The following is a 26,657-nucleotide window of genomic DNA, read 5'->3' on the forward strand; positions in this document are numbered from 1 at the left end:
GGTATACATTGTCTGGCATATGCATTGGCCTTGGAGAGAACAATTAAGGTGGTGATTTGTTGCTAATGGACTGATGGCACTAGTGGATGCACATTTATGAAGTGTGACAATGTGACCTGGAATGTCAATGCATGAGAATAACACGAGCATAATAGAAGTGGAAAAAACTCGTGATAAAGGAAACCGATTACTCGCAGTCTCCATGAGCCAACATCGGTTATAGGGGTGCGTTCTAAAGTTTGTAGCATCGGCATTTTTTTCTCAATTAAATGGCGTTTAAAACATTCCCACCGAAATTGCTGAGGAATGTCATCGTGGCGCGGACCATCTGGTTAGAAAAGGGTCAAAGCCATTCATTCCATTGCTGTGGGGTCACGGCAGCATTCATGCCACCGTGACCCTTCACCTGTTCCCAAATAGTAGTGGCAAATGACAAGGACGGTCCCCTTTTGTTAAAATACTAAGTGACAGATTTACATTTCGCAAAATCAAATTAACAACCCATTGCATACGACGTCCGCACGCAATATTACCACCGGCAAAAAACGCACATCGCAAAATCGGCATCACATGAAAAGAGGAAAGACAGCAGCACAAGGCAAGTGGTCTCAGTCTGGCTTAACGGACACACGGCCACAGCACCGGTCTTGTATTTCCTAATCGTTCCATGTGACGCATTCAACAAGGCTGCCCATGCAGCTCCAGAGCAATTAACATAAAACCAGCTCAATATGTCCCAGATGTTCTACTTTGACCGTCCGCAACGCATCTCTCCTCCAGTACGCCAGGGTTCGAAGAGAGACAAATTAACCCGTTGTCCGTGTGAGGGGGGGGGGGTCCCAGCGGCAAGTCACGTGGGAACCGGCCGGGCCTCTCTGTGCGTGGGATGCGTGGGAACACGCAGCCACGTGCATTTGCATGCAGATGAGGGTGACCCCCGCAGACGCTCAAACGTGACCTCTGCCCCCTCCCCCCCTACACTCTGTTTCCTTTCTAAGTTTCCCCGCTCTTGAACGAAGCACGGCCCTTTCTATTCTCAGTCTGTGGCTTTCTCTGCGTGGCCGTCTGCGGCTCAAGGCTTCCCCTTTTTCTGCGAATTGTAAAGCGCCTGAACAATGGTGGCTTAAGATGGTTTTGTCTCGCAGCTAGGGCATTGTGCCAATTGTTATGCTAAAAAAGTCTGTGCTAGAATAATAATGTAGGGCTGAGGACAGAGCTTCGTTTTCCCCAAGTTCACATCACGATTTCCATGCATGTTTCATAATTGCAATTGCAAGAGGAAATTAACTGTGATTAGAGGCAGAAATCTCATGAAATGTACATGACGGTATGTGTTTAGCACATGGCTCTATATGCATACACAATGAAGTGTGTGAACATCTTACAGTTATGAATACACGTGGCAGAAATACGTTGTGTAAATAGCTGTTATGAAGGTAAAATAAATCACAAATAGGTCATTACCGTCTACTGCACACGTATTTAGTTCTCAAATAAGTATTTTACGATGCTATAATTAATTACACGAGAGATATTTATCGTGATTTGTTGATAGTTCCCCAGGCTGTGTGGCTCGTTCCCTTAGACGCCAGTGTGGGAAGTAATTCCAGATTTCAATCCGTGATCGCAAGCACAAGCAAGGGCCTGGATTTCGGGGTGTACTTTTATCCCTGAGCACCTGCTTGGCCCTGCAGGAGTCTAGCTTGAAGGTAAATGCCCTTTCTGCGCAGCTGCTGCTCCCATTCCACCAGATGGCTTCAAAGCTCAAGTAAATAACACAACACCATCAGTCGCCTCGTTGCGGAAAACATAAAAGTAACAAAAATAAATAAGCAGACAAAAGCACCTCCACATATCTGTTCATCCATATACAAAATGAAAGTGTATTTTTTTCATAATAGAGCAGTTTTGGATTAGATCACGTAAATATAAATGTGTTGTTGAACCCACCACCACCCGACAGACAATTTGTAAGGTTTATGACGTAAACAGAACATGCCAATTCGTTACTAGTACAGCACACCGGTGTGTTGGAGAGTAAACCCACAACATTTACATCTAACCCCAAAACCTCTATTATGGATATTGGTCGCGAAGGCCTCCGTGTGAAACTGTTTTTTTTTTTACACGTTCAGCCACACGGCCTTCTGGGGGAGTGAATAATGTTAGCAACGTCAGTCTCAACACACGCAAACTTTGAGACCGGGTTCAAGGCAATCATCTCTTGTGTGGCTTGTGTAAAACAATGACTTTACGTGGAGGTCACAGATATGTGAACGAGGCGGATGTAGAGCTGTGTTCCAGTTGGACTGCGACCCAGGAGCATAAATGAACCCACAAAGCATTTACGTGCTGCGTGGGACGGAACGGGACGGTTCACAAGCAAGCATCGTAAAGCACTTCACAGCCGCCGGTTTGCGCGACGCAAAGCAGTCAAATGCCAAGTGCAATTTATCTTCATTTAATATTCATTTGTGATTACGACGCTGCTTTTGCGGTGGTAGAGGCAGAGCATAGAACATCTCAAAATAATTTGCTCGACGTTTTACGTTCCTTTGTGATATATTTAATATGCGGTGCACAGCAACGTTCAGCGTGCCACTCCGTAGGGTTTCACGGTTGTGCTGCGCAAGCTCTCAGATGCGTTCTCGGGTTCATACCGCTTCGTGTTGTTCGGCACGATGTCCGACGTTTTTCTCCACGTGCTGGGAGCTCCCTCAGGAAATGAACCAAGCTGCTCTCGACTGTATCGCTGCCGTTGGCCGCTATCTCCGGACAACGCACGGTCCAATCCGGAGACGCGCTAGAGATGCATAAGAGTGGCCCGCCGAGGGAGCTTGGACCCTCCTCGTGGTCATCAACCTAGGGACCCGATGAATCTGAGGCATTGCGACCCCGATTGAGACTGTTGGCCGATCCTACGTCGGATCGTGACCAAGAGGCCTCCCGTGGTGGAATTCCGTGTCTCGCCAGCCACGGACTGCTCGCCATGGCGATCGCTGAGGCCGAACATAAACTAACTGGAGACACCAATAAGGATCCTGTGTACCCCACATTGATGTCTGAGTGGTCCCCTCGCTGTCTCCTATCAGCCCCTAACATTCTCACAGTCACACACACAGGCTCGCAGTCACACACACAGGCACACAGACACAGGCTCGCAGTCACACACACAGGCTCGCAGTCACACACACAGGCACACAGACACAGGCTCGCAGTCACACACACAGGCTCGCAGTCACAGGCTCACAGTCACAGGCTCACAGTCACAGGCTCACAGTCACACACACATGCTCGCAGTCACAGGCTCACAGTCACAGGCTCACAGTCACAGGCTCACAGTCACAGGCTCGCAGTCACAGGCTCACAGTCACAGGCTCATAGTCACAGGCACAGGCTCACAGTCACAGGCTCACAGTCACACACACAGGCTCGCAGTCACAGGCTCGCAGTCACAGACGCAGGCTCAGGCACAGCCTCGCAGTCACAGGTTCACAGTCACACACACAGGCTCACAGTCACAGGCTCGCAGTCACAGACACAGGCTCGCAGTCACCGGCTCACAGTGACAGGCTCACAGTCACACATGGACTCAGAGGACAGCGCTGTCTGACAACAGTCCTGGGCCACGGTCGCAGCTCGCAGAGCTCTCTCCCCCGGTGAGCCTGCGACCACCGTGCGGAGCCGTGAGCCGGCAGGGTCGCTGAAGGATCCTCCACCGTGGAGAGAGGAGAGAGCTCCACGGTCCCACGCTCCGAGCCGCCACGTTCACGTGCCGTGCGCTCTGTTTCCGCGCAGGAATCGGAACACGGCCTCGGGTAACAATCCCAGGCACGAGAACGTGCCGTTGATCGGACGCAATTCTCCTCCGCCCTCCGTAAGTGACGATCAGGAGGGCACCCGTGAGTTTCTCCATCGGACTCCCCCGGTCAGTTTCATTTTATAGAAAAAATAATTACGCTCCTGTGACCGGACAGAGCCAAGCAGTCAGCCCACCAGAGAGCATTGCCTGCCGCTTGCTGCCTCCTGAGCTATGGAGGTCGGGACAGTGTTTCACCAGGATTGTGTTTGTCGAATTATAAGTGTAAATACATCAGTGTTTGAGTGGGTCATTCGTTGTTTTGGATTGGATCGTGAAAGTATGATGTCGCTGTTTAACTATGACCCTCCACCACCCGCCAGAACCATTCACGATCTAACCCAAAACAAATGATGAATTAGAATATTGGATGTGAAAGCCTGCACACAAAAGTCTACTCACTTAACCGTAGTTTAGTATCAGTTTTAGATGTTCCTACCCATATCATCAAACAGCCGAATAGAATCCCTCTGTTAGGAGTTCAGTGCTGGTTTGTATTGGACTGACTGCGCTGCCTGGGCTGCTGGCAGTATTTTGGTTGTACAGGAACATCCACAGCTTCATGCTTGCGTATTTTTTTTCAGCACATTCAGTCCATTTTTATATGTAAAATAAAACCCATTGTCACAATCGCCATTCGTATTTGAATCAAGAACGGCGTTTAATGCGGTCAACGTTTCCCAATCACGGTGTCGTCCACGGGCGTCGGACGTTACCCAACGCAAACCTCATTGTCCACAACGTGGCTTTAGCCACTACTACGTCTCCCCTGTGAGAAGCGAACCCTTAACCAGACCACCGCTCTCACCTCGGGGGCACTCGCAGGCCTTGGCATCCTTCTTCGCCCTCACCGCCGCCACCTTACCGCCAGGCACATCGCATCAAAGTGTGACATTCGAGGCGTTGTGAGTTATTTGATTATTTTGTTGTTGTTCCACCCGTGCTTTTTATTTGCTTTGTTCACGGCCTTTGGTTTCTTCCTCCCCGGCGCGCACAACGCGGGCAGCGGTCTCCGGACCGCGCCACCTCGGGGCGAGGCCGCAGCTGGCAATCACACGGCTGGGAACCCGTTAAAGTAATGGAGGAGCGCTTTTAGCTCAAACTCCTGTCTCCTCCTCTTCATCTCCGTGCCCAGAGCCCAGGTACCAGTCGCGGCCACCCCTCCTGCAGTCAATTCCACCCCCACCCCCCCCTGGGTGTTGTTCAGCAGTTGTCGCCGTGCTCCCCTGTTCCGTGTCGGGTTACTCTGGCGTCAACTCCCGCGTGCCCCAACAAGCCACGTGTTCAATCTTGACTTAAAGCTTTCGTGACTGCAGGCATTCATATTCTTTGGGTCTTTCGGTAAAGTCACGTAGATAGGTTCAAAGACAATAACAAGAAACTACGACGTAGTTTTTAGTTATTTTCTTTGAACCTATCTCAGTGACTTTACCGAAAGAACCCAAGAATAAGCCATGTGTTCCTAATGAACGCCGGTTGAGCAAAGCCTCGATGACGGACATTTAAAAATGTCTCAAAACGCCGCGTCACAGGGGTTGCATGATTATTCCCAACCCGATCGCCGCCAACGCCACATGATCAATCGGGGAAGCCCATCAGAGTTTAAATGCATGTCCTCTCCCCTGGATATGATCGTGTCCTTGACAACAGTTCCTTTCCAAATGCATTTCCTTTCTTCAAACCTCCTGAACGTGGACTTGTTGTGTGCGGTAACATTTCCGCTGTTTTTCACGTTCACGATCCTTCTTGCTTTTCCATTTGCTCATTCGCTTTTTGGTATTTGCTGTCCTCTCGCCTTTTTTTCTTCTTTCTCCCCATCGACTAAAAAGCGAGTGTTGTGGGTAAATGCGACCCATGCAGAGATATCATCACACACGTTGTGCTCAGGCTGGATGTTTCCCAGTGATGCCAAACGGTGGAAACAATTCTCATATATCCCTCACTCGAAATGGGTAACAGTGATTTAGAAAAAAAACTAAACAGTTGCTCAGCACAGGCTCGCAGATGCTAAACGTCCAACACCCGGCAACAACCAGCACTATCAAAGTTGTAACATATAAGAGTGTAACATGTTTATTTAACCTTCTTGGTTCTTTCGGTAAAGTCACGTAGAAGGGAAGTAATAAAATAATAAAAATAAAACATAATAAAACAATTCTCACGACGTTTCGGCCACAACGCAAGCAGCCATCCTCAGGCGAAGAATGAAACACCCCAAGCTTGGAGCGTATATTTAAGCTGGGTTAGAGGGGGGGGAGGTGGGAAGAAGAGCGCCTAAACAAAATAATTTGCATATCAAGAGGAATTCAGCATATGGAAAATGCGTAGGAGGTGGGCGGGGGGGGTTCCAAATCAATACTATGCCCGTGCATTATGCAGGATTAGCAGCATCAAAGGGGGGGGGGGAAGGGGGGGAGCATTAACAAAGGAAAGGAATGTTAATAGTATGTAGCTGTAGTTACTAAACAACCACGTAAAAAACTACAGTATAAACTGCATGACAAACTAAAGTATAAACTACATAGCATCATCAGTAAACTTACTATACTCTACAATAAGCTGAGTTACTAACAGTAAGTAATACATGAAAAATTCTACGTTGTAAAAAATTATATAATATGCTTCCATCTAAACTTTATTCTCTTACATCACACGCGTCTATACCGTACTATATACTTCCATAGGCAAAACCAACATTAAATTACATACTGTATTGCTATAAACCACCCTATACCTTATACATTTTAATATAACACTATGTATTATTCTACCCACCCTAATGTGTAGAATAATACATAGTGTTATATTAAAAATGTATAATGTATAAGGTATAGGGTGGTTTATAGCAATACAGTATGTAATTTAATGTTGGTTTTGCCTATGGAAGTATATAGTACGGTATAGACGCGTGTGATGTAAGAGAATAAAGTTTAGATGGAAGCATATTATATAATTTTTTACAACGTAGAATTTTTCATGTATTACTTACTGTTAGTAACTCAGCTTATTGTAGAGTATAGTAAGTTTACTGATGATGCTATGTAGTTTATACTTTAGTTTGTCATGCAGTTTATACTGTAGTTTTTTACGTGGTTGTTTAGTAACTACAGCTACATACTATTAACATTCCTTTCCTTTGTTAATGCTCCCCCCCTTCCCCCCCCCCCTTTGATGCTGCTAATCCTGCATAATGCACGGGCATAGTATTGATTTGGAACCCCCCCGCCCACCTCCTACGCATTTTCCATATGCTGAATTCCTCTTGATATGCAAATTATTTTGTTTAGGCGCTCTTCTTCCCACCTCCCCCCCCTCTAACCCAGCTTAAATATACGCTCCAAGCTTGGGGTGTTTCATTCTTCGCCTGAGGATGGCTGCTTGCGTTGTGGCCGAAACGTCGTGAGAATTGTTTTATTATGTTTTATTTTTATTATTTTATTACTTCCCTTCTACGTGACTTTACCGAAAGAACCAAGAAGATGAATCCCTGCAGTCACGAAAGCTTTAAATCGAAAAATGTTTATTTAATTGAGCAATGTCATTCATTATAAGCGCTTTGGGAACAGAGAAGATAATGGGAGGAGGGAATTCCGAAGTGGAGCAGTGAAAGGGAAGAAGCAGAAAGAGAATTGTCGTGACCTGCAGTATGGTGGGTGGCTGAGTGCGTGGGTGGGTAGGTGCGTGGGGGGTGGATGGGTGAGTGAGTGGGTAGGTGCGTGGGGGGTGGGTGGGTGAGTGAGTGGGTGAGTGAGTGGGTGAGTGAGTGGGTGAGTGGGTGAGTGAGTGAGTGGGTGAGTGAGTGAGTGGGTGAGTGAGTGGTGAGTGAGTGGGTGGGTGAGTGGGTGAGTGGGTGGGTGAGTGGGTGGGTGAGTGGGTGAGTGAATGGGTGAGTGAGTGAGTGGGTGAGTGAGTGGGTGAGTGAGTGAGTGAGTGGGTGAGTGAGTGAGTGGGTGGGTGAGTGAGTGGGTGAGTGGGTGAGTGAATGGGTGAGTGAGTGAGTGAGTAGGTGAGTGAGTGGGTGAGTGGGTGGGTGAGTGAGTGAGTGAGTGGGTGGGTGGATGGGTGAGTGAGTGGGTGGGTGAGTGGGTAGGTGGGTGAGTGAGTGGGTGGGTGGGGGTGGGTGGATGAGTGAGTGGATGGTTGGGTGAGTGAGTGAGTGGATGGGTGAGTGAGTGGGTTGGTGAGTGAGTGAGAGGGTGGGTTGGTGAGTGAGTGAGTGGGTGGGTGAGTGAGTGGGTGGGTGGGTGAGTGGGTGAGTGGGTGGGTGGGTGGGCGAAGTGGGTGGGTGGGCGGGTGAGTGGGCTGGTGAGTGAGTGAGCGGGTGAGTAAGTGAGTGGGTGAGTAAGTGAGTGGGTGGGTGAGAGTGGGTGGCTGGGTGAGTGAGTGGTTGCGTGGTGAATTTGTGGGTGGGTGCGTGGGTAAGTGAATGTACTGTATTGTTGGGAGCTGGAGTGTGGTTGAACACTGTGTGGATGAGAGATGAAACAGTCAGACTGATAGGCCGAGTCCTCAACAAGGGGGGGAAGTATACTCTTAGGTTCCCCCCCCCCATTCTGTACCTCGTCCTCCCTCCACCATCCGTTGCACCCGTCCTCTAGGATCACCTTCACCTACCTGGCTCCACCCACACCCCAAACCCCCCCCCCACCCTGCACCCGTCCTCCTTGGCTCCTCCCCCCTCCTCTGACCCTATATAATAATGTCCCATCACAGATAACTCTCACTACAGTTATTTTGCTGTGCCTTTCACACCTGATTAAGGAAGCTTGTGTTGCCTCCGAAACGTCGTGATTTATTATTTTATTTCTGTAACTATTTATAGTATTTTATTTATTTACTTTTACCTACGTGACTTTACCGAAAAAACCTATGAGTATGAATCCTTGCAGTCACGAAAGCTCAAATCAAGGGGGGGAAGAATCAATGATAGAAGTTCACGGGAGCAGTTACAACTTTAATTGATAAGCATCATCAAGTTCAACATCCATATGCAGATATATATATTTTTAATGTCAGTCTATGAGCATGCATACTCTGGAAAAATATAATTTTGATTATATCTAATTGTCTGTGGTTATTTTATAATAAGTGACAATTTACTGTCACGTGTAAAACGTACATTTATATGCCCGTGAATAATAGGGCCTTGCTGGACACCATTCGACTTTTGTTGGTTTTAAACTTTCCAATGTGTTTACTGTAATACAGACAAAATCTAAGATCATTATCTCACGGTGTGAAATACTCAATGAGTACTATACAAACAGAGACAAGATTTACACGTTGCACATTTCCAAGTGCAAGCACCAATTATATAATTATTTGTTTTAGTTTAAACCTTTAAAGTCAGTGCCTGTATACGAGCTGCAACATGCACGTCTGGGCAGTGTTTTGTCAGATGGTAGTACCCGTTAAAAATGTCCTCTTGACTACACGAAACGAATTATTTGGTGACACTGCTGCTACATTTGCGTCAATAAGACCGTCGCCGTGAAAGGACAAATATTTAAAGGGTGACGTTTACAACAATAGCCGTGCTCCACCAGACAGAGAGACGCCAGGGAGATCAGAGTGGGGCCCTGAAGAGAGCTACACTTTAAAGTTTGTTTTCTGATGAGCAGTTTATACATGGGTATGTGCATTATAACCTCACAGCAGCTAATTGGCAACAGACGAACCTTTGTTGTCTACACTGGTAGCATACAGCGTGGCTCAGCCAAACGTGAGCTACAGTAGTTGATTCGTTAAGTCACGCAGATGTCCATATCTCCAACATTTTAAAGTTACATCCATAATTGTTGCTTGCTCATGGGTCAGGATTCAGGGATCAGCGATGAACTGATTCATGTGGACGTTTAAGCTGAATGATGCACGCAACCAAATGTTTTGGAAAGTAGTGAGACGATTCGTACTTGCTCTGCGTCATGGGTTCGTGTAACCGCCTGCATCCACTAGAGGCCGCGCTCATTCATGTTAGAGCAAGAAGCGAGTCTCGTAAATTACGTTTTTTTCAGTTTCATTTATTAGGCGTAGCCATGTGAGCCATGAGGTTCTTGGCTCGGGTGCAAACGCAACAAATACAAACATGAACAAAGAACATCTTAAAGTGACGACGCTCAACAGAAACATCCAGGAAAAAAACAGCAAAATCTTGCAGAAAAAAGCACCGTACATTAACGCTGTGTGCAAAAATCCCAGTGGGATGCAAGTCGAACAATAACAACCATAAGACAATTTAGATAAAGTTATCAGGCTAACTCTGAACTCTTTGGTTCTTTCGGTACAGTCACGTAGGTATAAAATAAAATAAATCACGACGTTTCGATCGCAACACAAGCGGTCGTTCTCCGGCGGAAAAAATATAATCCAGCAGTGGAACTGCTGAACCAGCGAGAGAGCAGTTACAACAAGAGGTTATTATATACGTGGCGATGGGCAAGCAAGCGGGGTCTGAGCTGGAAAGGAATTCCATCCACGGAAGTAAGCACGCCAGTTGTGTTAATGGGGGAGATTAGGGAAAGAGGGATTACTTCAACAAACAAACATGGCTTAACTATACGTTTTTGAAAATCACCAAAATAAAGCTATAAAAACAATGTAACAGTGATCATAGGAACTGTGATTCAAATTTAACAATAAACGAGAAACATAACATGTACGACCAAACTTTGCAGCCATCGCTGCAGCACGAGTCACTCCATAACAGCTGGAGTATCAGCAGGAGTATCACAAATTTTCAATGCACCTTTAAAGATCAGCACACTGTAATCGAAACTCAAGATCATACTTTGCAGCGGACATCCAGAGAGGTGCATTTGATTTCAGGCCACTCTGCATAGCAGTGGCAGCGGGGGGTGTACAGCTCCTCAAGAGCAGTTTTGAGTGAAGATCTCACAGGTAGTGATCCAAGTTGCAGTTTATTGGCGAGAGCATTCCAGACCCTGGGGGCATCACCAGCCAAGGACCTTCCTCCAGTATTTGTACGGCAATAAGGAATGTGAAGCTGGTAAATGAGCGAAGACCTTAGGTCACATTTGTTCTTCGAAACAGAGCGGAGATCCAGCAGGTAGTCTGCTGATTTTTTTTGTAAGTACATCGTGAATAAATAAGATCTGATCCACAAGCCGTCGTGTGTCCTGAATCGCCTGTCGGTAGCCGGAGGAGGTAAATCATTCCACCGCTAATTTCCACGATAATTTCCACGACATGGACCTGACATTCATCACTTTTCCCTCTTGCCACGAAATTCTTTGTGGCTACAGGCAGGGGGAGTGGGTGGGAGGTGGCGGGGTGGGGAGTGGGTAGTGGGTGGGGAGTGTGGAGTGGGTGGGGGGTGTGGAGTGGGTGGGGAGTGGGTGGGGGGTGGGGAGTGGGTAGTGGGTGGGGAGTGTGGAGTGGATGGGGGGTGTGGAGTGGGTGGGGAGTGGGTGGGAGGTGGCGGGGTGGGGTGTGGGTAGTGGGTGGCGAGTGGGGAGTGGGTGGGGGGTGTGGAGTGGGTGGGGGGTGGCGGGGTGGGGAGTGGGTAGTGGGTGGCGAGTGGGGAGTGGGTGGGGGGTGTGGAGTGGGTGGGGAGTGGGTGGCGAGTGGGTGGGGAGTGGGTGGGGGGTGGGTGGCGAGTGGGTGGCGAGTGGGTGGGGAGGGGGTGGATGGCGAGTGGGTGGGGAGTGGGGAGTGGGTGGGTGGGGAGTGGGGAGTGGGTGGGGGGTGTGGAATGGGTGGGGGGTGGGTTGGGGGTGGGGTGAGGGCCATCATCCCCTCCTCCACCCATCCCGTAGTGTCTGTGCTGTAGAGTGATCCCTTGAGGTATATTTACTACTACTGTATATGAGCCAAGAATGCCTGTCCCGCGCGTAACGTCACTCCACATGTAGCACTCCCTCAATAATCATGAGCAGGTGACGTCACTCCACATCGAACAGCCCCCCTCATTAATAATCATGAAGAGGTGAAGTCTTCCAAATGGACACCCCCCTCCATTCATAATAATTAGCGGGTGACGTCACTCCACATGGGGAGGCCGAGGCGCCTCCTCCCCCCTCCTCGGCGTCAGCTTACAACCCTCACTACAAAGGCAGAACCCTCACGTCACGCGATCTCCGTAACGCTGTTGAGACATCAAAGTAAAAAGGACGTCGTGATGAACAAGGGATTATAACCTTGAAATGAAATAAGCCTGTGTCACCGCGCCCTTACAAATTGCACACGCATTGATGCAATGGATATCACGGTCTGGTTTCCGCTTGCAAGTTTCAGATTTACTGAAATACACCCGTCCTTGGACGGGCAAAAGGCTAGCATTCTGATATTTGTCATGAAGATAATTAAGATTAATACCTCTTTGCCAAGCAAGCATACCTTTGTCTTGTTCTTCTTACGGCGATTCAGTTACCGTGCCGAACATTACATCATCAATATGTTGATGTTACTTGGTACGAAAATTATTTCGCTTAGTGGAAATGTATTTTGTATTCCAGGGCAATTACAACATAATTCAGTTCCTAAATTAATAATAAATAAATATAGCTCTTATGCAGCAAGATCAGAATCAGAATATGTATTAATAACGGAGGAATCTGATGAGCTATTAAGCTCGTTTTTACAGATGTCCACTTGATCGTCCCAGGCTCCCAGCAGGGCTCTTTCGGGACATCTCTCAGTGCTGCGCTCACTCACGACGGCTCTGCTCCTGTGCAGTGAAGTGCGTGATGCCGGAACACGTGGGAGCCTCGTGCACAACATCTCACAGATTCTGAGCAACGCTTTCTGCAGCAACGTGTACGCCACGCGTCTATAAAACTCCGCCAGCAGTTGGAGCGGTGCAGCTCAGCAGCGCTGCAAGTCGACGGGCATGCACGGCCCGGTGTCGCACGGCAGGGCATGGGTGGTTACCCAGGACTCCGGCGGAGGAGTAGCCACAACGCGAGGCACATCGGCGAAGGCCGGGCACTGCTGACAGCGTGTCAGACATTCATGGCACCCACTCCCGCAGCACTCAGCCTCCGCATCGATACAGAACGGGGCCTGCGCATCAACCTGCCCCACGCTAGAGGCATAACACTCTGTAACACCATTTTTTGTTACTGGGTAGTAGTTGTTATTTTTCAAATTGCTTAAGCCTAAAAAGCTTCTAAAATGGCTATTATTCCCCACAACCTTTGCTTTTGTGACCACGACTTTATGTGAACGAAAGACACAAATGCACACGTTTTCTCATTGACAATAGGTCAATTTCAAAATATCACTGTCCTGGTCACAAAAGCAAAGTTTGTGGGGAATAATAGCCATTTTATATACTTTTGAGGCATAAGCAATTAGGAAATAACACTTAGTACCCAGGAACAAATTATTTGTATTTGTTACACAGTGTCATCAGACCGGCTGATTGGCACGTGCCAGCGACCGTGCACCGTGATGGCAGCAGGGCAAGATGTTCATCCAGCAAGTGGAATGAGAATCGTTGGCGATGAACAACGATGTAGTCGTCATCTAAAGCTGCCTGGTCCATCGTCGGAGCTATGAGAGTAGAGAGTCCAGTCGCCTTAAGTCACAAAGCAAATATGAGTTTGACCATACTCTTTTGTTCTTTCGGTAAAGTCACGTAGGTATAAAATAAAACAAATTACGACGTTTCGGGCGCAACACAAGCGTCCACCATCAGGTGGGATAACCACAGCAAGAAACAATTGCTGGAGTGGGCAAAAGGGCTGCTGTGACAAGAGGCTATATAGGTAAGAAAGGGGGGAGGAGCAAGGGAGGAGAGATCGAGAACGCTCTCGCAGCGCTCCACTCCCCCTTCCCCACACCCCCCTCTATATATCTCCTCCCTGGCTCCTCCCCCCTCTCTTATCTATAAAGCCTCTTGTCACGGCAGCCCTTTGCCCACTTCAGCAATTGTTTCTTGCTGTGGTTGTCCCACCTGATGGCGGACACTTGTGTTGCGCCCGAAACGTCGTGATTTGTTTTATTTTATACCTACGTGACTTTACCGAAAGAACTTCAAATCTAGAACGACTGTGACCGTTTAGCGATAGTTCATTGTTAAAAAAGCAAAGAAAACGCACGTTCAAATTACTTTCTGATGAAATTATGTCTTGTTCTATTGTTCCATCAACATTTTAAGATTATTAACGGGTGACAATCGAGCAGATATCACGCTTGGAAATCTCATTCCTCAACATCTTGAATTCGTGCTCTTAAAGGATTCGCTCTTCCAGTCACGGCGATTAAACTGCCTCAAATGAAACGTAATGACATACATATACATTTACATTGAAGTGATCACAGTGTAGCTTGTAGTTTCATAACACAGGAGTCATTGAAACATTTACACAAAGAGAAACTGCAAAGCATAGCCTTAAAGAGATTTCCTGCAATTTTGACTGTCAATAAAGCATGAGGAGACTGCGTTGCATCGACCCATCTATCATTGTCACGCGTTCTGCACAAGCTTTGTGTACTCGGCAACGTTGATAATCTGCCCTCTTTTTTCAATCAATTTGACCTTTGGCTTTTACGAACGCTAATTCTAGATTTGAAGCTTTCGTGACTGCAAGGAATCATATTCTTAGGTTTTTTCGGTAAAGTCACGTAGGTAAAACATCAAAATTAATGAAAATAAAATAAAAACAAAAATCACGACGTTTCGGAGGCAACACAAGTCTCCGTCATCAGGTGGGACCGTCACAGCCAGATTAGCTGCATCAAGTGAGGCAATGATTCAAGATGTAATCCCTCAACTCGCTTTTAAGGGATTACATCTTGAATCATTGCCTCACTTGATGCAGCTAATCTGGCTGTGACGGTCCCACCTGATGACGGAGACTTGTGTTGCCTCCGAAACGTCGTGATTTTTGTTTTTATTTTATTTTATTTTCATTAATTTTGATGTTTTACCTACGTGACTTTACCGAAAAAACCTGAGAATTTACGAACGCTGTTTGCACTTTTCATCAAGTATGACAGAGTCCTGTATGTTAATGATTTGCCGAGACTCAAGCGCGTGAGGGCTTCCATCGTAGGCAGGTTCGCCAAGTTGAATAAATCTCCGCTTCGCACGGGAGCCCTCCGAGAGGAGGCTCGTGTTCGCAGTGACGGAGGAAGATTGTTCTTTGAAAGTCCAACATTGCAAAAGGTCTATACATAAATACTCTTCCCATGTGCTGTAGTAGATGTACTTTTGGTGTTTGTTTATTTTCCTTTTACGTTTCATCTGAAGTTGGCGTCTGGAAACATTCGTGGAGGTGTTGGCCCATTTGTTGTCGCTTGTCAACATTCGCGTTTCCATTCTGTGTGTGCTCCACTCACGACACATCGCCATCCCTGAGGGTGCTTGGATGGTGAAGGATTACAAATCTACTTTAATCGTTTTTTAATCGTTTTATGACTATAAGAATACAGTAAACAAATGTAAAATCTCCCAGTGATTCATACCTAAATGTTGCTACTCATTCTTAAAAAAACAAAGATTAATTGAAGGAAGCCTGCCTTGCTCTTCTATTTATACCGCAGTCCCTGATCGAACGTTTGATGTATATTGAGCTTCTTTCGCACCGTACGTAGTCAGCTGTGCTAATGAGAGGTGCGTGGGAAGGACAGCAAACCAAGCACACAAAGCTAAATCGTTATGAGTTGCAGTCGCCACTCATAACGATTAATCTAACGTGAATATAAATCTGCAGCAGTCTAATATTAAAAATTCTGCTCGTCTTTGAAAAAGCAACGATTACCGATTTCAATCCCGATCATCGGCGTTAATGGAGAACGTGCTGGAAACCGCAGCACGCGCTCGAAGTCGTAACTAATTTGCACGTTTTGTTTACGTGACAAATCTAACTAATTGGCTGCGATATTTACACGATCTAACCCCCCCAAAACCCCCTTTGCTACTGATAATATCTGTCGCGAAAAGCCAACTAGCACGTGTCCAGCTGCCCCTACCGCTGTGCTTCTTCCAGTAGCCTGACTCGGCGACGTGCGTCTCTCGCCCCGCTGCAGTATTCGCCGGGTATGAGGGTCTCCTTCCTGTCCACGACCAGCGCGCCCGACCCGGGACGAGCGGGCGACGCCGCGGAGAGGGGAAGCTGAGACGTGGCGCGGGGCAGGCGGAGCGGAGGAGGGACGTTACCGGGCAACGACGCCCGCGCTGCCAACCGCACGCAGCTCGCAGATCGTGGCCACGGCCTGTGAGCCCGTGTGACATCTCTCACCCGTGTACATTTCTATTTTGCTGTTGTTGTTATCGCTGTATAGGCCATTGTTGCATATGTCTCTACAGGTCATCTATCTAAACTAGGTCTCGCTTTTTTTTTAAACCATCAGTCAATTGATGTTATATTTTGTTCTCCGAAAGTGGAATACCGCATAGATAATTCAACGTGGCTTCGTAAGGGCTGCAGCTGTAGCGTGTAGATGTATGGACATCACACATGCCGTGTGTTTTTATTGTCAGGGTTAAGATGTGGCGTGGGAAATCAACTCAATGCTTGTGGGACAGAGCGTATGGCTCGGCACCATTCTTTATTGTCAGTAGTGTTGTTTACTTAGAGCCCGAGGTGATTCATTTACGCAATTGAGATTAAATATAGCAATCGTTACCCCCTACTGGCAGACTAATACGAGAATAAGGCTGATGCTGAGTCATCTTGTGACCTTGTGCTGACACTGAGACAGTTGCCACTGGGGGTGCCCTTCGAATGATTGAGATGTGATGTAAGGCATTTTGAGTTGCTGGCACATTTAAGCGACGCCATATATATGCCGTGTTTATTGTTCGAGATACACACACAGTAACATCTTATCACTGCAGTTGTAGCTCTCCCCTTGTGAAGATGTCTCGCCTTGACGCACGATGATCAAGTAATTTTCAGCAAGTAGCAGGATGACAGAAGCTACCGTTCTTGTGCCACGAGTTTAACTTATCCAACTGAAGTCTGCTGCATGAAACGTCTCGTCCACCTGGGCGCTGATTTTGTGAGGGAGCCACTGGTCGCCCACGCATTGGACAGTGCGCACGAGGCGTTAAACACCTGGCACAGGCCAGGTAGCTGTTGTCAGGAGCGATGGTGGAGTTAGTTTTGGTGCCCTCGTATCTATGTATTTTGAACTTCTTTCGCAACTTAAGTAGCCAACCGCGCTAAGCAGAGGTGTGCGGGAAGGACAACAAACTAAACACAAAAAGCAGTTCAAAAGAAATTCGTTTTCAATCTCGATGATGTAAATGTGCATAGCTCCAGTCGCTTCCCAATGTCGAAAGGAAGAGCGTTCCAGACGGCCGCAGAAGCGCACCCGAAAGCGCGCGATGCGGTGACCGCCCTCTTTGCCTGATGGCCAGCCAAAGAAGCACGTGACCCGAACTCGTGAGTAATCCTTGCGACGAGACCCGCACGATGGAGATCCAGGGAATTCCCTTCTCATCAGTCTCTCTGTTTGCGCGCTGTCTGAAGCGAGGGCAGACGCTGGGATGCGCGGCCTTGCGGCGCGTCGCAGCCCGTTCGGAGGCAGTGGCGGCGGTGCGAATGAGAAAGTTAGTTTAACACGTAGGCTTTCGCGACCAATATCATCCATAATAAGAGGTTTTTTTGGGTTAGATCACGTAGATAGAGTTTTTTTGGGTTAGATCGCGTAAATATTTACACGATCTAACCCAAAAAAACTCTATTATGAATGAGAAAGTAATTTATTTACACACACAAGCCGCTCCGCAAATCGGGCCCGCCGAATTAGATTGAGCAGCGCATTAATGCTGTGTCGGTCCACTTCTCTTGCACGTTGTGGGCTTGAAGATGTGTGGATCAGTTTTGATGTAAATAAGCGAAGCGCATTGCCACAAGACCCCCCCCCCCCCACTCGATGCAGTGGGCATCCACCGTGCAGCTAGGCTTCCTGAATTCATCTCGCACACGTTCAGTTAACGAAACAAGTACGCATGCATTGCGCCCTACTTCCCATATCTCGCCCTCTGCATGAACAAAATGAAAGTGTTTAGTTTTGATTTTTACCCGTATACTGTATTTTTAATCGCTAGACATTGATTTTTAAAGACCCGTGAACATCGCACGCTTGCAGCGGTTTGATGTTCATGTTGAGGTCACGTTACACAGTGTGATCAATACCAGGGACCAACTATTCGCTTCAGATTGTTACTTCAAAGTACCTACTACCCCTTTTAACAAAGTAACTGTAACGTTTTGTAAAAAAAAAACTCTAATCTACGCATCAGATTTATTACGTAATTTACCCTCGCGGCAGTTTTTGTTTGTTAACGAGCACGATGTAGCTCGAGTTAGCTACCCTGTGTGAAGTCATCATTAATAATAATAGTAGCGAGTAAATATGATTTGTTGCATCTATGAAACGACAGGGAAGGAGCCTTGATCCCAGCAACACGACTACCTGATGATGACGGCGAGTATAGAATGCGTAGAGTAAACATCACTTTCTCTACGTACTGAGAGTGATACCCGACCAGGAGCATTCGATTTGTTGGGCACAACATGATGCCAGTTGATAGCTTTCCATTTTGTCCACGACTCAGCAGTGTAAATAATATTTTCCCGAATGTATTGTTCATGATGTTTTTGTTACACACTATAATACACAAAAACCTGCCAGTCATCTTCGTGACAACAAAACAATATGTTCTGCGAAGGCTATTTGCATTTTACCTAACATCCCTCACCTAACATCCCGAGTGAAAGTTGTCGATGCGTTTCCGCAAGACAAAGTGAAAGCTTCGTAAAATTATAGAGAGCAGTGGGATGTGGATGATGTATAATGATGCGCACTTTGAGATGTGTGGTGTTATTTTGTCATTGTCAGCCCTCCGTAATTACATCCCTGCAGCGAGCGTTGCTGCCGCTCTGCTAGAATGCAAGCCACGGTGCATCAGGATAGAACAACGCATTATGCGTTCGTATATAATTGTCGGTTGAACCGTATGGCGAGACCCCGTGGTCACGAATAAACGGAAGTCAAAAATGTCATTAATTAATTAATGTATTGGCGACTCCTTACCACCGCGCACATAAATTGCCGCAGTCATAAACAAAACGTTGACACTTTTATTCGCGCATCGTGTAGAGCTCGCCGGGAGGAATAGATTGCCGTATCGTTCGCCTACAACAGACATAAGATGACGTCGCAACGCAGTTTATGCGAGAGCCGGGGGCTTATGGGACCCCGGGGTCCCGCCATAAGGTTCAGTTAATGTCCGTGAGAAAAGAAAGGCTAAGCATAGCTGCTGTCAAAAAGTGCGTGGAGATGTGAGAACATCTCTCTCAGTGTTTCAAACTTACTTTCATAATGACAATGAGTGGCTTTGGCAATCCTTGCGTGGTGACGGCAAGCTATTAACACGAGTCATTTTCAATGTCCCAAATGCAACCGCTGCAGGGCTGTTTTTTTGTTGTTGTTCATTAATCAGATGTGAGAAACTAAAAATGATCGTGTTGCGGACCGCACCGCTGGGTCCCTGTGCAGGCCGAGCGGCCTGGCTGCGCAGTGACGCCAGGGTCACTGCCAGGGTCACTGCCAGGGTCACTGCCAGGGTCACTGCCAGGGTCACTGCCAGGGTCACTGCCAGGGTCACTGCCAGGGTCACTGCCAGTTGCGTTAACGAGCGTGGGTGGCCAACGCTACGAGTTGGGTCCCCTTGACAACCACACTGGTGTTTAACAACAACAGTGTAAAGGAACAACTTATTTTGTGAAGATGGGAGCGCCCCTACAGCGTTATGTATTCGAGACCGTGAGCGTAACGATGCTGTGATTAGGTCAGAGGAGCCGAGATGTATAATTAGAGTCTCTAAGTGCGACCGTCCGAAATAAATCAAATTCTGGGGCCCCACCTGACCAATTGCCGCACCCCCTGAGCTGATAATGCCGTTACTACACCACGGGTCACTGCTTGTAAACAGCATCTTCCTTCCTGAGTTCTGATATAGGACGAGGGTGGTTACGGAGACATTGATCCAAAGCCCACATGGTACTTCTCCGCCTGTGCCCTCATGTGTTAGCGCACGCAAGACACAGCAATGGCCGGGCCTTTGTCGCTGCTGTCGTGCTTTGTACTGTTGTAACGATGCGCAGTCGTCGATTCAAATTGATTCTAAAATTCACAGTGCATCGTCGGACATCGATGGAATCGCGCGTGCGTAAGATTCGATCGTGTGCAACGTGCACGCGTGGTGCGCGTTGAACGCGATCCACACGATCCACACGATCAGCCCCTGCGACCACTGTGAGGCCGCTTCACTCATCACGCAGAACAACAATCATCATCGTCTCATTCTGACGTTGAATCATGCCCCCCCCCCAAATCATCCTGACGATTTCCTAAATCGCAATGGGGCGGGGGGATCATCAATGTGAGCAAAGCGCGAGATCTTGTGCTACTGCACCTGGCCCATCCCTCGTTGTCTTTCATTGGCTCGACACACCGAGTGCATTCGCTGACTCTGTGAACTCGTGCCAGATCTCCGAATGCACCGAGCCACAGGCGTTCTCCTCTCGCTGTTGGACTCGTGTGCGAGTGCTTGGGCATCGTCACAAATTGTTAATGCACCCCGCCACCCCCCTCCAAATGTGCGGTTTTAAATGGGTGGCTTCTAACTTTTAAAGCCGCAGTGTATCCTGCACATGTCCTAGCAATCATCCGTACGTGGTATTGATGTTGGCTTTCTTCCACGTAACTTCTTCCTGTGTGGTTCATTGTACCCTTAACTGCTCGAGAACTATTATGGCATGCTGCTTCTGTTGTATCCAGTTCCAGGTGAAATGTGAGTGTCAGTGTAACGCTTGTGTCTGGAGAACGTGAGTGTCGCGCTTGTGTGGTGGTCACCGCATGTGAACCGTGCTCTAGGCTGCATACTCACGACTTGTGCATTCACGTTGTTTTGCGTTCGTATCTCATTTGTACAAATGCATGGGCCCAATAAACATTGAACGTGGGTCGACGTTGGGCCAAGGGTTTCAACCTCGTGCCAACGTCGGCCCAACTGGGAGCAGGGTAGGTGTGAGTCAACTTTCACAGCGTCGTTTGCGTTACACTTTAGTCAACTCGTGCTCCCACAGAAAACCATGCTTTGGCATAATATAGATTTCCCATGCAAGCATTCACGTCCATTGATAAGAAATGTGTTGTGAAAGTGAACGCTGTATAAACATCATGTGAGTGTGTGCGTGCTCTTGGATTCAACAATATATAAATTGTAAAATACAGGCTCCACCATTATCGTGCAGTTCGTTCTTAAAATATTGTAGCTTAGGGATTATTGTTTCTTACATTTTTCTTATATTATTAATCTCCTGACATTACATTTATGTAGTAAAAAATATAGTTCGACATACAGTCATAATTATGAAGGGTTTAAATAACTTGCTATTGTCCAGAAAATTAATGCTTTTTAAAGACATTCTGGAGTAATTAACTGCATGGTGGTTACATGACGTCGTAGTTCTCAACATGAATTAGATTAAGTAATAACTTTGTACTGACAGCATGTGCATCACAAGTATTATACACCGTGATGATTAGATGACCGAGAGCGCGCTGATTTTTGAGTGAACCGCATACAGTAAGTCGTCTGTATTCGTATAGCAAAGCACAAACTAAGACAACGAAAAAGTGCTAAATAAAACCACACGAGCGAAGGGAAACCGATACCGCGATTATCGTCCTGCCGTGACGTCACGCGGCAGGGCCGTGACGTCACGCGGCAGGGCCGTGACGTCACGCGGCAGGGCCGTGACGTCACGCGGCAGGGCCGTGACGTCACGCGGCAGGGCCGTGACGTCACGCGGCAGGGCCGTGACGTCACGCGGCAGGGCCGTGACGTCACGCGGCAGGGCCGTGCCCAGATCACATCGTCAGGCGGGCAACTTCTGTAAATGATATCTGGCGTCTAAATTAAGTTTGCACGATGTTCAATTAAAATTATCCAACATGGAGCATACGTTAAGGACAACTACTTATTTCTTCACGAATATTACATTCGTGAAAAACGACGACAACGCCTTGTGACGTACACCTACATACTCAGGCCGTTGCTAATTATCAGGTGAGGGGGGCACTGTGGGAAGCATCTGCCACCTCCCCCCTCAGTCGGGCACCCCCCCCCCACTGCCCCCTACACGGTGGTCGTGTTGAGTGGCACGGCGCTGCTGGAGAGTCACGGCGCAGGGAAGACATTGGGCGACAATGAAGCCGGTAATGATGTAATTTGACGCCGTCAACATTTCAGCCCTTCTTCTTAACCTACGCTGCAGCCTTGCACCCCTTTGGTCCTCGATCGTTAAAAAAACATCGGGGGTTTGATGAAACAAAGTAGTTGTGCTGACGTGCCCGTGCTTAATGTGTTTTTCGATTATTTACCTTCTCAAAAAATATGGCCATGCCTCGCACCCCCAGAAAGGGCATCCCAGGGGGTGCGCATGCACCCCAGGTGAATGCAGACCCATTATTACACTGCACATTAGCGCTGTGCTGTTTCCCTAATTGGTGGTGCCATCAGGTGTCGGGATGAGACACGAGGTCTCATGGAAATGGAATACTGTACTGTAATATTTTATATTTTCCACGGTTCCGTTTTTGTCTATAATGCTAGTTTTGTAACTACTTTGAGTCGCCAACCCAAAGTCTTAACCACTCAGATTACAAGGCCGAGGGATGTGAATGAAAATGTCCCATTTGTTCTTCCCTTTATGATGGTGCTGAGGTTTGTTTTTTGTTGCAGATGAATAACCTCTCATTAGTTAGGGTCACCAGGCAATTACTGCTCTTCCTGTTACTTCGGTGTCATTCTCATTTCTCGTGTGAAAGTGACGAGGCCATTGAGATGCTTGTGAAGATTTTGTTGATTTACCATTGCACATTTTACGACGTCGCGTCCGTGCTTTGTGTTAGGGCTGCAGTTTAGTCAAAGTCGTCTCTGCATAGGTGATGTTGTCCTACATTACCGGATTCCCATGATTGTGCAATGGAATCTAAGAGAAATGTACCCTCGTGGAGAAATCATTGTACAAAACGAGGACGACATGTAGATGATTAACTGAGTAGGCTAGATGGTACATGCAGAGGCATGATTGTTTAACTGCAGTATGGTATTGGGGGTAATCTTGGAAAGTGTTAAATCATTAGGTTAGCAATTCACACTGACAAATAAGGATATCTGTAATGTTAGGCTTAGCTTTGCAGAGCCTGTGACATTGTGTAATTTGCTCTCCTCTCACCATCACAAGTGATAATGTGCGCAGAGCGCCAGAACTAGAGTACGTATATTTTAAAATTTAAAATTCTAATATGTGTACTCCAGATTAAAACGTCATTTGAAAGGGCAACGTGCGACTTTTGCCGCCGTCATCGTGGGTCCCGTTTCGTTGAAGAGATCTTCAACGAAATGGTGGCGGTGAGTGTGGTCGTGGTGAGTGTGGTGGTGCTGGTGGTGAGCGTGGTGGTGGTGTTGGTGAGTGTGGTGGTAGTGAATGTGCTGGTGGTGGTGAGTTTGGTGGTGCTCGTGGTGGTGATGGTGGTGGTGTTATATATGTTATGTATACCATGATATATGCCGATGATCTGGTGATTGCTGCTTAATCAGAGGAGGAGTTGGATGCACTACTGCTGAACCTGGAGCATTCCACGAAGAGGTGAGGCCTTACCATCAGCCTCACCAAAACTAAGCACCTGCCTGGGTATTTTGTAACATCAGACACTGCACTACCACAACTCCCAATTGACGATGGTGCAACTGTGGAGAGAGTGGAGAGTGTTCCATACCTGGGCAGTGTGCTCATGACCGGCTCCAGTTTGACAGCATAGGTCTCACTCCGAATCAGTCGAGCGACATCTTTTCATCGGCTGCATAATGCTGTGTGGAAGCTACCTGGTCTGTAGCTCCACACAAAGCTTCGGGATCTTCTCGGCCACGGCCATGCCTTCCCTTCTCTACACTTGCGAAACGTGGACCCCCCCCCCATAATGAAACCTCTTCGCCAGTTAGAAATATTTAGGCTGGCCTGCCTACGATCTATCCTGGGTTTAACCAGGCTTGAATGTGTGAGGAGCTCACCAATCCTTGAAAGATCTGGACATTGGTGAGCTCCTCCGGCAGGCAAGGTTGCGTTGGCTGCGTCATGTAGCCCGCATGCCCAGTCACCGCATACCTAAACAGCTTTTGTTTGGCTGGATAGAGGGGGCTAAACGGGCGTGGCACGGGCTAGAGAAGAGATGGAGTGATGTGGTACAGCAGAATGTGGAGCTGAGTGGAATTGCCGATGACTGGTACCAGCGGTGTCAAGATCGGCCTCTGTGGAGGAGGCTCGTGAAGGACGCTGCTGCTACGGCGTAGTTGGAGGCAGTCGCCCTCCAACAACACGGAGGGCGGAGGAGCGACGCTCACAACAACGAGCCGAGCGCCGCGCGGCTAAACACAGCAAGTTGGCGCAGTAGGGGGCACAGGTGGTGCATCGGCCAGTCATCTCAGTCAGTCGACCTGTGGTACCTGGGTCTGTCCCGTGACCTCCTGCCCGCGGGCGTTCGACACCTCACGTGGCCTCAACGTGCACATAGCCTGGCACAAGCGTCGTGGTAACGTCACCGCCACTTAGTGGCGAATGGCGGTTGTTGGTGTTGCTGTTGAGTATGGTGGTACTGATGAGTGTGGTGATGCTGGCGGTGGTGGTTAGTGTGGTGGTGCTGGCGGTGGTGCTGGTGGTGTGTGTATGTCAATGGAGCTAAGTGAATTCGCGTAGACAGGATGGTTTGCGTTTTGGTGACCCTGCATTGGCAGTGGTGGACAAGTACAAATAGCACACTCAGACACATTTAAACGACCCTCCGCCAAGGCAGTGTATGGCCCTTATGGACTGATTGTTTCCATAAGTACATCAGGTCGCATTTCTGTGTATAATGGAGAGTCCTGGCTTTTAACGTTTCTCGTGGTTTATTCTCCCTCCACTTGTGTTGCGGCCTTTTCTTTTAACGGTCATATGGTGCACTGACATTTGCCTATATTCTGCATTTAGGATGCAGCAGTGTATAATGCACATGCTGGGGGGTTGCAACTGTACAGTTTAAGATGACATGCTCGGACAGTATTAGGTTTGCAAAGTAAATGTTAAAGATAAAATCTGTTGATCTTAACCAAATAACTGAGTACTGTGTGTATGTGTGTGGCCGAGGCACGTTTGAAGGCAATCCCTGCCCTGGAATACAGGCGGCGCTCGCCACTCCACAGCGCAAGCATCCTCTCAGTAATAACAGATTCAGGGACAAGTCTAAAGAGCGTCAGATTACTAAAACAAACTAAGTGGTTAATTTAACTTTTATATAAATGTAAAAAAAAAATTGCATTGCAATTGCTTGCGACGGTAATGAACAATGCGTTGTTTACAGGCGGTGTGTTGTGAACGTGAGGTTAACGGCATGCAGCATGTTCATGGCGCAATCACGGCGTGTGCCGTGCGACCGTCTGAGATGTTCGGGCGATGTGGCCGTGCGCTCGCTCCGCTAAGTCGCTTCCTGTAGTGCCACGGGCCGCGTGACCCCCGGCGTGTCCCCCTCCACTGCCACGCCATTGGCTGTCGAAGTGTTTGCTGTCAATGGCCTTTTGAATTCCACGCGCATTTGTTCATCGTGCGGGACAGCAAGTTGCCCATGTGGGACCGAGCACAGGGCAGATGTAAATGAAATTTGAGCTCAGTCCGGTTGCAATGCAGTGCATTTTACAATGTTTACCAAGCACAAGTTTGGGGGATGTGAATGATGATCTACAGAGTAATTCAAAATTAGCGAAATAAATTAGCAGACAATATGGCTCCTTCCCATTTATGTCCCTCCGCGTAAAACACAAACGTTTTTTTTACACATCCCATCAGCTAAAATGGCCTACTGGGAGTGAATTTTTTTGCAGCATTGGTTCAAGCAAACTTTGCAGTGGTTTTCGACAATTAGTTTAGGCTTTGCTTCAACGAATGCTGGCGAACTGCCCGATGTTCATCGACAAGGACCCTCTCTGTCAGATATGGGTCTTTGTTCGATGCAAAACTACATATACTGTGACGCATAACACCATGCGAATGATCACATCGTTACCTAATTCAAAAGTGGCCGGTGTCCAAAATGCCGATGGCCATCCACACTCGCACGCCTTGACCTGCTGTGATCCTAAATTGAGACCCAGACTGGACACGGGCCAAGGAACTCTCCTTGGCCCGCCCAGGCAACGCGATGTCGCTACGCGGCGCAGAGTAACTTGTTTACGTCACGCAATCTCGACGCTATTTTCAAGTTGTATTCCTCGAGAGCAACCTGTCAGCACATTTCACGCATCGCACGCTACGGCTTAGTTGAGGAGCGCCTGAGCATTTGCTCGAGCGTCGCAAGTTCGTGCCGGTTCCCACGGGGTCCTTTGAGGCTGTTGAGTCGTGCTGGCTGTGTTTAACCGCGTGAGGGTGCAGTGAAAGTGATTTACACGACACTTGCGTATGATTTGCTTCACCAGCATGGCCGGTGCACCGCATGTAGCAGCTATCGAAGCAACAGAACTCCACGTTACACGTGACTGAATGGACGAGGATAAATTCATCGCTGTTATCAATGATTCATGATTTAAACGTCATTTTCAAAGTTTGTTTTACATAACTAGGTTTTATATGTTGATTTACGCCAGTGATATTGATAGACGGTTGCAACATTGTTTTATTCTGCCACTTTATTAAAGATGGATAATTAAAACATTAACTTTTTATATTTACCGACATTTTGCCAGTCTTAGTTTGCGTATTTCCTAACAATATTTTAATGT

General features: G+C 47.7%; 1 protein-coding gene across 2 annotated transcripts in view; it reads left to right on the forward strand.

The window, feature by feature from the left end:
• The window catches only part of LOC144719172 (protein tweety homolog 1-like), a 126,694-nt gene extending 108,278 nt beyond the window's left edge, over positions 1–18,416 (forward strand). For both annotated transcript variants that reach the window (XM_078595050.1, XM_078595051.1), the window contains one exon: positions 15,854–18,416. In XM_078595050.1, coding sequence (XP_078451176.1) covers positions 15,854–15,869 — 16 coding nt within the window. In that variant the 3' untranslated portion in view covers positions 15,870–18,416. The remainder of the gene's footprint in view (positions 1–15,853) is intronic.
• Positions 18,417–26,657: the final 8,241 nt, after the last annotated feature.

Source organism: Lampetra planeri, chromosome 5 (genome assembly GCF_965212315.1).
Source record: "Lampetra planeri chromosome 5, kcLamPlan1.2.h2, whole genome shotgun sequence".
In the NCBI taxonomy this organism is placed as follows: domain Eukaryota; kingdom Metazoa; phylum Chordata; class Hyperoartia; order Petromyzontiformes; family Petromyzontidae; genus Lampetra; species Lampetra planeri.